General features: G+C 37.1%; 1 protein-coding gene across 1 annotated transcript; it reads left to right on the forward strand.

Annotated features, from left to right (window-relative positions):
• Window positions 1-1164: 1164 nt before the first annotated feature.
• Window positions 1165-2045, forward strand: LOC131176484 (uncharacterized). Its single transcript, XM_058141533.1, has 2 exons — window positions 1165-1724; window positions 1954-2045. Exons 1-2 carry the CDS (start codon window positions 1193-1195, stop codon window positions 1980-1982), a joined length of 561 nt encoding a protein of 186 aa, XP_057997516.1. The 5' UTR covers window positions 1165-1192; the 3' UTR covers window positions 1983-2045.
• The last annotated feature ends 9937 nt before the right edge of the window (window positions 2046-11982 follow it).

Consider the following 11982-nt stretch of genomic DNA (forward strand, 5'->3'; position numbering starts at 1 on the left):
TTTGATGTATACTTGAAAGAGCATAGCATTGTTTCCCAGCTGACTCCTCCAGGAATGCCACAGTTGAATGGTGTATCTGAAAGGAGAAATCATACCCTATTAGATATGGTACGTAGTATGATGAGCTATACTGGCATGCCAATATCTTTTCAGGGATTTGCATTAGAATCAGCTTTGCATATTCTGAATAGGATTCAATCAAAATCAGTTTCTTCCACACTGTTATGGAAAGTCAATCATTATATTATTTCTGTGTATATTCTGTATTCTGTATTCCTATTTAGGATTTCTTATTTAGGATTTCTTCCTAGTTAGTATAACACAATTATAGGAATCAATTGTATATAAATACCCATGTACAGATTAATTGAAATCAATGAGAATCATCTCTTTCTACATCTCTTTCTACATGGTATCAGAGCAGGCCATCTAGGGTGACTATTTGTTCTCACCACCCAGCTCAGGAGAGACCTTGGCGCCCGGCCGGCGTTTTGATTCCGATCAACATTGCCCGTCGCCTCAATCTCCTCATTCCACCAGCATGTCTTTGTTCGATCCGATTACACCATTAAAGGACTTCGAGGTTTGGCTCTCGGATCCTATTTGTATTTACTTGATTTGTGATTTTGGATTATTTTGTTCTTTGTCGGCACTTTGGATTAGCGTTTGATTAGTTTCTTTGTCTCAACAAATGGCGGACAATAAGAATGTTATTTCGATGTGATTAGATGATGACTAAGATCACGAACACAAACTTAATGGTTCAAATTACAGGTGGAGTAAGGCTGTTAGGGTCTATTTGCGTAGCATTGATAAGGATGATCACCTTACTAAAGATCCACCTCGATGATACACAACAAACTTGGCTAAGGGAGGGCCTCGGTTGTTTTTACGACTTGAACTCGATTCACGGTGAGGTAATTAGTTTAATTAATCACGTGAATTTGTTAAAGAATTGATGGATTACTTAGATTTTCGTATTACGGTAAAGGGAATATCTCCCGTATTTATGATGTTTGTAAGGCATTCTACCGTCCTGAGAAAGAGAATAAGTCTCTCACGGCTTATTTTATGGATTTTAAACGGCTATATGAGGAACTTAATGTATTGTTGCCTTTTAGTTATGATGTGAAAGTTCAAGAGCCCAACGAGCAACAAGTTATGAGTTTTCTTGCAGGCCTTCCTTCAGAGTATGAGACTGCTAAATCTCAGATTCTTTCCAGTTCTGAGATTTCCTCTTTGCATGAAACATTCACACGGGTCCTTCGTACAGAGAGTACCCAATCTTCACAGCCTGCCAGTAGTGCTCTTATTAGCCGTAATCCAAATGGACAACAGGGTAATAGAAGAGGAAGTAGAGGAGGAATTACAGCAAAGTAATCAGCGTAATGGAGAGGCTAGTTCTAATCCGGACTCAAGAGGAGTCATTTGTTATTATTGTCATGAGCCTGGCCATACAAAATATAATTGTCCGCAGCTTCAGAGGAAAAATCAGCGATCACAGATGGCAAATATGGCAGCAGAGGATTCTACGGTATCTTCCTCTGAGAAAACTGTTTTGGTATCTGCAGAAGATTTTGCACAGTTTTCCCAGTATCAGGCATCTCTAAAGCCTACCAGTTCCCCTATCACTGCGATCGCTGAGTCAGGTAAATCCACTACATGCCTTGTGTCTTCCTCATCCAAATGGGTTATTGATTCTGGTGCAACAGATCACATGACAGGTAATTCTAGTCTTCTATCTGCTTTTCAGTCTAATCCCACTTCCTCTACTGTTACTTTAGCTGATGGTTCTACTTCTTGTGTCATGGGTTAGGCTGAATCCGACCGTCAATTTCTTTTTCATCTTTTTTGTTTCTACCAAATTTCTCTTTTAATCTACTTTATTTTAGTAAACTTACTCGTACCTTAAATTGTTCTATTTCCTTTTTTCCTGATCAGTGTTTGTTTCAGGATCTTACGACGAAGCAGATTATTGGTAGAGGACGTGAGTCAGGTGGTCTCTACATTCTGGAAAATCATGTACCGCGGTCGCTTGTTTGCTCGATCAGTAACACCTCTTGAAGCTTATTGTATATTGTGTCATCCTTCTTTGTCTACCATGTTGAAGTTGTGTCCTCGATTTGATCTTTATCGATCTAGAATGTGAGTCGTGTCGGTTTGGAAAACATCATCGTTTGCCTTACGTGTCTAGAGTCAATAAGCGGGCTTCATCCCCTTTTGAGTTAGTTCATTCGATGTTTGGGGTCCTTGTTCATTACTTCTAAAGCTGGATTTCGTTATTTTGTTACTTTTGTTGATGATTACTCGTGTTACTGGTTATATTTAATGAAGAATCGTTACGAGTTGTTTTCTATCTTTGTGCCTTTTGTAATGAAATCAAAACTCAATTTAATATTTACGTGCGCATATTAAGAAGTGACAATGCTAAAGAATATTTTTGACACAATTTCATCTTACATGACACAAAATGGCATTCTTCATCGTCTTCTGTGTGGATACCCCATCCCAAAATGGCGTGGCGAAAGAAAAAATCGGCATCTTCACGAGGTAACTCGTGCTCTTCTTTTTGGATGAAAGTTCCTAAACACTTTTGGGCGGATGCAATTTCTGCGGCATGTTTTGATCAATCGTATGCCGTCTTACATCCTTAATGGGGATATTCCTTATACCGCTTTGTTCCCTACAAAATCTTTGTTTCTGTTGAACCTGTATTTTTGGTTGTACTTGTTTTGTGCATGATGTTCATCCACAGGTTACTAAATTGGATCCAAAGTCTCTCAAATGTGTCTTCCTTGGGTACTCCCGGATTCAAAAAGGGTACCATTGTTTCTCTCCTACTCTTAATCGTTATCTTGTTTCTGCAGATGTCACATTTTTTGAGTCCACTCCATTTTTTCTCAATCATCTGTGTATGAGAGTGCAGGGAGGAGGATGATATCTTAATATATCTTGCCCAATCAATGTCTAGTCCTCTCTCACGGCTGTTTCTTACGTCTCTAGACCTACTCGGCCTCCCGTTGTTCATGTTTATTCGGAGATTGGAGATTCGACTCGGATCCTCCACCAGCTACTTCGTTGGGAGATCACTGTACCTCATCGATCATGATTCTGATCTAGATTTACCCATTGCTCTTCGTAAAGGTAAACGTTCATGTACTTACCCTATCTCTTCTTTTGTTTCTTATAATCAATTGTCTTCTTGTTCTCGGTGTTTTGTTACTTCTTTAGACTCTGTTCCTATCCCTAATCTTGTTGGTGAGGCCTTTGTCTCATCTGGTGTGTCTTTGCTATGAAAGAAGAAATGGAGGCTTTAGATGCTAATGGTACATGGGAGCTGTTGCCTTTACTTGGTAAGAAAGCTATTGGTTGCAAATGGGTATTCTGATGAGGTAAATCTGATGGTTACGTGGCTAGGTTAAAAGCACGCCTTGTAGCAAAGGATATGCTCAGACATATGGGGTTGATTACTCGACACTTTTTCTCCTGTAGCTAAACTTACTTACATTAGCTTATTTATCTCTTTAGCAGCTACATATGATTGGCCCCTGCACCAATTGGATGTCAAGAATGCTTTCCTTCATGGTGATCTTCAGGAGGAGGTGTATATGGAGCAACCACCTGGGTTTGTTGCTCAACGAGAGTTGGGTAAAGTTTGTAGGCTTCGGAAGTCTCTTTATGGCTTGAAACAAAGTCCTAGGGCCTGGTTTGGGAGATTCAGTGAAGCAGTACAGGAATTTGGTAAGCAAAAGAGTAAGTGTGATCACTCAGTATTTTATAGGCAATCGAGGTGGTCTAATTCTCACAGTAGTCTATGTGGATGACATTATCATCACCGGGAGTGACTCTGGGTATTTCATCTCTTAAAACCTTCCTCCAAACCCAGTTTGGACCAAAGACTTGGGATTATTAAAGTATTTTTGGGTATTGAAGTTATGAGAAGTAAGAAGGGTATTTTCTTGTCTCAAAGAAAATATGTCATCGATCTATTGAGAGACAGAAAATTAGGTGCTAAGCCTTGTAGTGCACCAATGACTCCAAATTTACAAGCATAGCGAGGATAGTGAGTTGTTTGAAGATCCAGAGAATCTGAGGAGATTGGTAGGAAAATTGAACTACCTTCGTCACTCGTCTGATATTGCTTATGCCGTTAGTGTGGTAAGTCGGTTTATGTCTTCCCCAACTGTTGCTCATTGGGAAGCCTTGGGACAAATCTTGTGCTATCTGAAGGAGCTCGGGAAGAGGTTTGTTATATGGTAATCATGGGCATTTGAATGTTGAATGTTTTTCGATGTCATTGGGCTGGATCTAAGGTTGATAGGAGGTCAACTCTTTGGATATTGCGTTTTTGTTAGAGGAAATTTGGTGTCTTGGAAAAGCAAGCGAGTGTAGTTTCTCGATCTAGTCTTTGAATCCGAATACGAGCCATGGCACAATCGGTATGTGAGGTAATGTGGATATTTCAATTACTAGATGAGACAGTTTTAAGACCCCCAACTGCGAAATTGTGGTGTGATAATCAAGCTGCTCTCCATATTGCTTCTAATCCGGTATTTCATGAGCGGACCAAACATATTGAGATTGATTGTCACTTTGTTCGTGAAAAAATTCAACAACAGATCATCTCAACAGGACATATCAAAACTGGAGAGCAGTTAGGAGATATTTTCACAAAAGCTCTGAATGGAGCTAGGATTGACTACATTTGTAACAAGTTGGGCATGATTAACATCTATGCTCCAACTTGAGGGGGAGTGTTATGGAAAGTCAATCATTATATTATTTACGTGTATATTCGTATTACGTATTCCTATTTAGGATTTCTTATTTAGGATTTCTTCCTAGTTAGTATAACACAATTATAGGAATCAATTGTATATAAATACCCATGTACAGATTAATTGAAATCAATGAGAATCATCTCTTTCTACATCTCTTTCTACACACACCTTATGAGATATGGCATGGAAGAAAACCAAGTCTTAAGCATGTTAAGATTTGGGGTTGTCCAGCTTATATCAAAAAGCTGAACGCTGATAAATTGGAAACTAGGTCAGAAAAAGGTAGATTTGTTGGATATCCAAAAGAAAGTTTTAGATATTATTTTGATTTGCCTACATCACAAAAGGTTGTGGTAAGCAGAGATGCCATATTTCTTGAACAACTATTTATTCAAGAAGGAGGCAAAGAAAGGCAAAAAGAGTTAGAATTGGAGAATTCTGACCAACCAACAAATCAAATGGATATTGATCCATTTAGTCAACCTACACCTATTGCTGAAACATCTACAGTAATTCCTCGCAGATCAACTAGGATATCTCACCACCAGTGAGATATGGTTTTCTTTATGAAGGTAAACAACAGTTGTTTACTCATGAAGAAGTAGATCATGGAGATGATCCACTTACCTATGAAGAAGCTATATCAGATATAGACTCTTCAAAATCTATGAAATCCAAAATTGATTCAATGCATAAGAACTAAGTTTGGGACCTTGTTGACCCATCTGAAGGTATTATACCTATAGCGAATAAATGGGTTTTCAAGAAGAAAATTGGTTTTGATGGAAAGGTAGAGGCCTATAAAGCAAGGCTAGTAGTGAAAGGGTTTTGCTAAAGGCAAGGAATCGACTATGAGGAGACTTTCTCGCCTGTTGCCATGCTTAAATCAATTAGGATTCTATTAGCAATAGTTGCATACTATGATTATGAGATTTGGCAGATGGATGTCAAAACAGCTTTTCTCAATGGATACATTGAAGAAAACATTTTCATGGAACAAACAAGGGGTTTTGAATCCCATGATGGTTCCAAGGTGTGCCAGCTAAAGCGATCCATTTATGGGTTGAAACAAGCTTCGAGGAGTTGGAACATCCGTTTTGATGAAGCCATTAAGTCATTTGGTTTTATAAAAAATATGGATGAGCCATGTGTATATAAGAAGGTTAGTGATAGTGCTATCACTTTCCTTGTCTTATATATAGATGACATTCTGTTAATAGGTAATGTCATAGGTATGTTAACAACTGTCAAGGTATAGTTGTCAAATACATTCTCCATGAAAGACTTAGGGGAGGCAACCTATATTCTTGGAATTTGCATCTATAAAGATAGAGCGAAAAGAATAATTGGTTTATCCCAAAGTTTATACTTAGAAAAAGTGTTAAAGATGTTTAACATGCTTTATTCCAAGAGAGGATTGTTACCAGCAAGATATGGTATCCACCTTTCTAAAGAGATGTCTCCAAAGACACCTGAAGAAAGAGATAAAATGGCCAGGATTTCATATGCTTCGGCTATTGGAAGTTTGATGTATGCAATGATATGTACTAAGCCAGATATTGTACATGCTGTTAGTTTGACTAGCAGGTTTCAATCCAATCTAGGTTTGGAACACTAGATAGCTGTCAAGATTATCCTTAAGTACTTGAGAAGAACTAAGGATTTATTCTTGATTTATGAAAGTGGTGACTTACAATTGGATGGTTATACTGATTCTGATTTCCAATCAGATATCAATGATAGAAAGTCTACCTCTAGGTTTGTGTTTATTTGTAATGGAGGTGGAGTTAGTTGGAAGAGTTCCAAACAGAGTACGACTGCTGATTCCACTATAGAGGCTGAGTATATTGCTACTTCAGATGCTACAAAAGAGGCTGTTTGGATAAAGAAGTTCATGTTAGAACTTGTAGTAGTTCCTTTCATTGATTCAGTAGTTCCTCTCTATAGTGACAACAATGGAGTTGTCATGCAGGCTAAGGAACCCCGGTCTCACCAGAAATCCAAACACATAGAAAGGTGCTACCACATTATCAGAGAGATAGTTGGGCGAGGCAATATAGCCATACAGAAAATACGATCAGCTGAAAATCCAGTTGATCCATTCACGAAGCCTATATAACAAGCTCAGTTAGACTGATATATTGAGAAGATGGGTCTAAGATATTGTAATGAATGGCTCTAGTGGTAGTGGGAGATTGTTAGTAGTATGTCCTAGAGCATATCATTTAGTATGTATCTTGTACATATTTTATTAATAAAATGCAATTTCACTTTTCCATTTACATAATGTATTCATGTGTAATAGAAAAAGTCCATTGATATTTTGTTAGAAATTCTATTCTTAAGTTGTTAAGAATATGAGTGACAGTATTTCTAGCACAAAGTATCATAAATTGGTTCACAATCGAGGATGTTTCACACAGGACATGACTTATCCAGAAAGATTGTATTCATATTTGTTCCCAAGGTATTTATATGAGATATAAATAAGATGGAATGGTGAGCCTCATGCCATATAACAAACATGATAGGCACTTATACATGATAAGTAGGCCGAACCAGTAACGCATATGACAAGCACATGAAGTTTACTCTTGTCAATACATTGTCGTATATCATATCAATGCATATAATCTTTAGACCTAAGATAACACAATTATCTTCTATATAGGTGATTTGAGTTTGATACTGCTTTCATACTTGTACTGTGTATGGGTATATAGGCATGTGTTAGCTCCTACTAGTTATATATGGAGGTAGGTGTTGATCAAGATGGAATCTGTTATCCTAAGTAAATAGGGATAAAATCCTATGTTCATTTAATTGTTCTTGATGTTTCAAGTTCCTGGCCAGGACAGACAGATTTAGTCAGAAAAGAGTTTCTGACAAGAAAATCTAATTAATCAAGAACTAAATTAAAAGAGAACATAATATTCATAGTAAATGGGATTTAACATAAACCATGACTCCAGATCGAATTGGGATTTTGTAATAGAGAGATTCTAGTGCATGGTAACATATGATTATAGGTTCATTTAAGGTATTCCTTATTACTAGTTGGGTGGGCATGGCATGCTATTCTAGGTGTCAACCATGGTCTATGATATGCCTAAGATGATTTAGAGATATCATTTATGGTAAGAAAAAGTTCTGATAATATTAAGAGTTAATATCATATCTCATTGCCAATTAGTGATGAGCCTAGTGTGTCACTCACACATACACAAGATAATCACCAAGTAAAATGTGATTTAATTGATAATTAAAGAGTTTAACTAATTAATTAATTAGGTTTGGTTTGCAATGAGATTGCAAAGTCCCTAGCATTGCTTGAAAACAAATCTAGGTTATTAGATGTATATTATAAGTTAAATTTATATTTAAAGTGTTTAAATATGAATTTAATTGTGAGAAATTAATTAATAGAGATTAATTGATTTATATTGATATAAATTGATTAGAAGAGGAGAAATAATAATTTTGGGTTGAGAACTCAAAATTATAACTTAAGGGTAATTTGGTCATTTCACATGGTGACATGTGGCACCATGAGATGGTGACACATGGCACCATATAAGTTTGCCATTTATTTTCCTATCATGTAAGATGATCAAAGTCAAGATTAAGTCTAGCTTTGACACTGGGCTTAATGAGATTAAGTCAATTAAAAAAATAAGATGCAATTTGATGGTGACATATGGCATAGGGTTTAAGTGACTTAATGACCTAGCTATTTATGCTCAGCATGAGAAAAATAAATACAATCCAGCAGCACACCCTGGTCAAGCTATTTCTGCAGCCCTCCTCTATTCTTCTCTTCATCTCTCATCAATCCCAGCAGAGACTGTTTTCACTCACCCTGGGACTAAGAACACTAAAATTGTTTCTAGTGGTCCTGAAGCACTCCGCTACCTTTAAAAGAAAAGTAACTTAACTTCAAAATTGGCTAGTAAAGTGCCTTAGTGTGCTGGGTCTGCATGGCTGTGCCAGGTGCCTCTTGGTGTGACAAGCAGAGGGACAAGCAACATGACACATCAGAGTCCGCCCCGGCAGATGAGACCCAAAAAGGTGGCACGTCAATGCACTGGAGTGTGTTGGGTAATCATTCTGATTTTAATCTAGTGGTTCTAAAAACGAACACCGATTAATTTTAAAATTTTTAATGGTAAACATAGATCCAAAACATATTAAAAGAGTTTTGACATGTTGTTTATCATTAAAAATTAAATAGATAAACAAATCTTGCATGATATATGCGACCCAGTGAAAATTTCTTGAATTCAATGGTATAAACTTGTGGTTACGCTCCGCTCTTTAATCGGGCCACTCGAGCTCGTTAATTGCGAGGCAGGCTATCTTGCAAAGATCACGCAGTGCTCTTACCGTCTATGGGCTCCTACGATCGCAGGCTGATCCATTCGCAGTCCCGCTTCCGTGGTCTACAACCGCTGCGTATGGAGTGCGAGGTGCAGGCAATCGCCTTCTAAAGCAGTCATGGTAATGCTACACAAGACAGCAGAAGTGCTTCAGCCGCAGTTTACAATGATGAGACAATGAGAAGATAATGAGATTTGCTGCTACAAAATGCATATTCTACCCAGGATCAAGAAGTATTGCGTCGCTTGATCCGTGTTCAAACCCATTCATAGTGTTAGTTAATAAGGCCGGGCTTCTCAATGTCGCTCCATGGCCCAAATGGGGTTAGCAGTAATCTAGTCCGTTGAGAGCCAAGAGGTCTGGTCACCAGACTTTATAGGATTGGTCCTTGCGATCCAAAGACACACTTTTGTCTCAATGGATTGAAATGCCCTTCGTAGATTATAATATTATCTTGATATGGATGGTTAGCTGTATCACGCCTATGATTGATCAGAACCAAGATACCACTGGTCTTCCTCTATAATGGCGATGTGGTAATACATGGGAGAGACATTGATGCCATCAAATATTTCGCCATACTAGCTAGAAAATGATCTGGAAGTGTGTAAGAGCACGGCACATGAGTGACACCTGGGCGGTCTATGATCAAGAGACATCCCTTATCAGATGGGATTTTGATGTACTGATGAATTACGTGATTTCCAAAAAGATAGGTGCAAATGAAATTGATGTTATGATCGTGTGGACCCAATCTCTATAACACCATATAGAAATGGCACCTCGCACTGAAAGAGTTGGAAGTGCAAATTGCAAGAGTTGCTTAACAAGGGTCACGCGGCTTTATCCGCCTCATAGTCACCTCGGGGAGCGCTAGTGTTGTTTGTGTAAAGTTAGCAGTTGATGGCATCACTTATGTATTGATTATCACAATGGAATAAGGTACATTAAAGAATAGATATCCATACCTGATTCTGTTTAATCACTGAGGGGTGTACTGTTCTCCAAAATTGACCTCTAGATCAGTTATTATCAAAATTTAAAGTACAAGAGTAAGAGTGACTCTAAAACTCATTCAGAAACCGCTATGGCCATTGAGTTTTTGGTCATGCCATTCGAAAGCAACTAATGCCCGGCTGCTTTTATGGATTTGATGAACACTATCTTCTAATTCATACCTCGGCACCAGCTTTGTTATGGTATTCATTGATGATATATTGGTCTATTCGAGAGTGCGTAAGAGCATGATAGATATCACGGATTCTCTACTGGTCATAAACACTATATGCCAAATTTAAGTGACTCTTCATGAAGGAAACATCTTTCTTGGGGCATGTAGCACGTAAGAGGGCATCAGGTAGTGAAGGAACTAAGTTGAAAACACAAGTTTATACCATTGAATTCAAAAATTTTCACCTAGGTCACATGCATCATGCAAGATTTATTTTTATCTATTTGATTTAATGATAAACAACATATTAAAACTCTTTTAATATGTTTTTGGATCTGTATTTGCTATTTAAGATTTTAAAATTAATCGATTAATTTTAGAACCCTAGATTAAATCAAGAACGATTACACTAACCTCTTGATGCACCGCAGCTGTCCGCGCTTTGAGATTCGCCTTCGTGACACCGATGTTGTCCTCTAGCTTGTCCACACCAAGAACACCTATGGCAGCCCTTGAATAGCTTCTAAAGCTTTTCTATTAATTAGAAAATCAAGTTCTGCCTTTTAAGAGATTAGAGATGTAAACAGTACACTATAAACAATTTCTAGTGTTCTTAATTCAATAGATTGATGGCTAATCTCTTTGAATTGATAAGAGATGAAGAAGAAGAGATGAAAAACCTCAAAGTGGCGTGACAAAGGAGTGTGGCTGCTGGTTGTGTTTTATTTTTCATAACAACACTTAAATAGTTAGGTTAACACATTAAACCCTTGCCACATGTCACCCTTTGATTAGCTCTAGGTTTAAGTGACCCAATCACATTGTGCCAAGTGTCAAACCTATATTTAATCTTGATTTTAATCATCTTACATGATTAAAAACATTTGGCAAGCTTATGTAATCCCATGTGTCACCATCTCATGGTGCCACGTGTCACACTGCAAAATGATCAAAATGCCCCCGTGTCTTAATTTTGAGTTCTCAACCCAAAATAATTATTTTTCTTCTTCTAATTAATTTATATCAAATATAAATTAATTAATTAATCTCTATTAATTAATTTCTCATTAATTAAATTTATATTTAAACACTTTAAATATAAATTTAACTTATATTATACATCCAATAATCTAGATTTGGTTTCAAGTCATGCTAAGGACTTTGCAATTTAATTGCAAACTAAACCTATTTAATTAATCAATTAAACTCTTTAATTAATTAATTAAATCATATTTAAATAGGTGATAACTTGTGTATGTGTGTGACTTACTAGGCTCATCACTAATTGGCAATGAGACATGATATCAACTCTTAATATCATCAAAACTCTTTCTTACCATAAATGATTTCTCTAAATCATTTTATGAACCTCATATACCATGGTTAATACCTAGCATAGCATGCCATGGCCACCCAATTAGTAATAAGATTTACCTTAAATGAACCTATAATCATATGTTACCATGCACTAGAATCTCTCTCACATAAAATCCCAACTCAAGCCGAGTCATGGTTTATGTCAAACTCCATTTGCTATGAATATTATGTTCTCTTTAATTCCAGCTTCTTGATTAAAAAGATTTTCTCATCGTAAACTCTTTTCTCAATAAATCTATCTGTCTCCGCCAGAACTTGAAACATCAAGAACAATTA

The sequence above is a fragment of the Hevea brasiliensis genome, unplaced genomic scaffold (assembly GCF_030052815.1).
Source record: "Hevea brasiliensis isolate MT/VB/25A 57/8 unplaced genomic scaffold, ASM3005281v1 Scaf13, whole genome shotgun sequence".
NCBI lineage: Eukaryota > Viridiplantae > Streptophyta > Magnoliopsida > Malpighiales > Euphorbiaceae > Hevea > Hevea brasiliensis.